At 45.0% G+C, this 2,601-nt stretch overlaps 1 protein-coding gene across 1 annotated transcript; it reads right to left on the reverse strand.

Annotated features, from left to right (window-relative positions):
* Positions 1 to 327: 327 nt before the first annotated feature.
* On the reverse strand, positions 328 to 1,833 carry LOC131008189 (uncharacterized). The gene has a single exon (XM_057935101.1). It carries the CDS (start codon positions 1,831 to 1,833, stop codon positions 328 to 330), a length of 1,506 nt encoding a protein of 501 aa, XP_057791084.1.
* Between the last annotated feature and the right edge of the window lie 768 nt (positions 1,834 to 2,601).

The following is a 2,601-nucleotide window of genomic DNA, read 5'->3' on the forward strand; positions in this document are numbered from 1 at the left end:
TCTGATCCAACCAATAAACCGATTGCTGTAACCACACACCTCCAGAACGTTGAGCAAGAAATCCCACCTAAGAGTGTCAAAAGCTTTGGTGATGTCAACTTTGCACGCCATATTCTGACCACCATTCGTACGGTGCATGCAATTAGCTCCCTCAGAGCCAAGCATGATACAATCATGAATGGAACGCCCACTTATGAAACTAAATTGATTTCTAGAAACATGCTGCGCAGTGACGTAACTGAGCCGGGTCGCCAAGACTTTTGAAATAATTTTGAACAGAAAGTTCGAAAGAACAATAGGCCTCAAATCAGCAACGGTATTCACGACCTATTTCTTGGGAATAAGAATGAGAGTATTTGCGTTACACCCTTGAGGAAGATACGAACGCATGAAAAAGGAAATCACAGCTTTCCAAATATCGATCTTGATAACATCCCAGCAAGTGTGAAAGAAACGACCAGAGAATCCATCCGGGCCAGGCGAACTGTGGGGATCCATTTGGAAAACCGCCGTAGTAATCTCCTCCTCATTCGGCCAACGAGACAACATCTCATTCAGATTATCCGAGATCCTATGATCCAGAACCGCTTCTACCTCCACGATATTGGCCGGAGCCTGGTTAGTCTCAGTAAATAAGGTCGAGAAAAAATCCACAATGTGATCGCCAATAATGCCCTGATCAACACACGCCTCCCCGCTAATCATCAAATGCGAAATAATGTGCGGCTTTCTTCTAAACTTGATCATGTTATGAAAGAACGTCGTGTTTCTGTCACCATCCTGAAGGCACTCCACTCTACTTTTCTGCTTAAGAAGAGCATTCTTTCTAGAAAGCGCCATGTTAATATTGGCTTGCGCAGAAACCTCTTTATCGAACAGCTCCTCCGTATAGCCATCCTCAGCAATCATGTTCTGAATATCCAAGAGCTCTTGTTGTTTCTCCATAAGCAAAGAATCAACATGACCAAAGGTCGACTTGTTCCACAGACGAAGATCTTTCTTAAGTCTCTTCAGCTTAGCCATGACCGTGTAAATAGGGCAAGTAAAAATAGCCTCCTTATCCCAGGAATGCCTCACAGTCTCCAAAAAATCAGGATGCAAACTCCACATATCAAGGAATCTAAAAAACTTCCTGGCTTTCTGCTCCATCTGACAAGACAACACAATCGGCGAGTGATCCGAAGTGATCCTAGGAAGCACGTGAGTGAAAACTGAATGCCAAGGCGAAGCGAAGGTTTCAGAAAAAAAAGTACGATCCAGCATAGATTCCACATGAGACGGCATAAATCTCCGACCAGACCAAGTATATTTCAGCCCCACAGTAGGAGATTCAATGCAACCCAGAGCATCAATAAAATCACAAAAATCAGCACAAGCCGTTGCATTAGGCAAACAGTTACTACTCCTCTCATGAGCACCTTTCACCGCATTGAAATCACCAATGACAACAAAATCCCTCACGAGATGATTAATGATATCCATCCAGAGTTGACGCCTCTCCAAATGAGACGAAGACCCATGAACAATAGCCGTACAAAACTGGCGCGTCCTCCACACGCAGTCCACAATCACAACCTGATCCGAGGAGAAAACCACATCAGTACTCACGTCAGGATGATTAACAATCCAAATGTTAGAACACATATTCAATCTAGAATTCTGAAAACAATTAATAAGGTTAAGAGACTTCCAGAAACTGCTAGCAGTGTTGGAAAACGCTGCTTTAGGTTCGATGATACCGACAATCAAAGGAGAAAAGGAGCGACAGTGCTCCTTTAAGATAAGTTTAGATTCGTCTGTGATACCACGCACGTTCCAAACCAGAAAATTCATCGATCACTTCTTTTGGGTAAGCGCATCAGCCCTTTCAACTTCCGCCGCCCAGCTCTTTGCAGCAGCCACATTCGACATCGCGCGCGTGCTGGTCGAACCATCATTGACAATCACAAAGTCCCGCGGCTGTCCCCCAGTTTCCCAAGCTTCGAATAATTGCTCCTTTATAGTCTCCACCGATTCAGCGTTTGGCTCAACCGTCTGATCAGGTGGTCGACGCAAATGACTCTTAATGCTATCCGCTCCAGGAACCTGCTTTCTATCAGTGACTTTAGTTTGGCCTGGCGGCCTCCCCCGTTTCTTCATCAGTGGGACCGTCTCTTTACCCTTGGAAATAGTCTTAGCGTTATTAGACACCATCTCGGTAACCCGCTGTATACTCCTCTCTTTTTCCATGCGTTGTAAGGCAGCAGCTTTCTCCTTCTCATCAAGGCTCGAAAAACTTCCTGATCCATTGTCATCAACCCCATGCACCGCCTCCACATCCAAAGGTTTAATCACCTGTTCAGTCACCTCCTCATCCAAAGGTTTTATCATTTGTCCAGTCACTACAAAAGGAGAATCGACCTGCTTTTCCACAGCTAAAATAGTTTCTTCCGCCATCTCAATCATCGGTATTTTGTCCGCCTCAATAATTTCTTCCTCGTCCGAATCCGACTCTGCCTCCGTTCTAGCGTCTTGTATGTCATCATCTTTATTCCCATATATCTCGTTAACCTGCTCCAAAGCCTGAAAACGGCTGCCACTCTAAAGACCCAACTCCTGTCC

The sequence above is a fragment of the Salvia miltiorrhiza genome, chromosome 1, assembly GCF_028751815.1.
Source record: "Salvia miltiorrhiza cultivar Shanhuang (shh) chromosome 1, IMPLAD_Smil_shh, whole genome shotgun sequence".
Lineage (NCBI taxonomy): Eukaryota > Viridiplantae > Streptophyta > Magnoliopsida > Lamiales > Lamiaceae > Salvia > Salvia miltiorrhiza.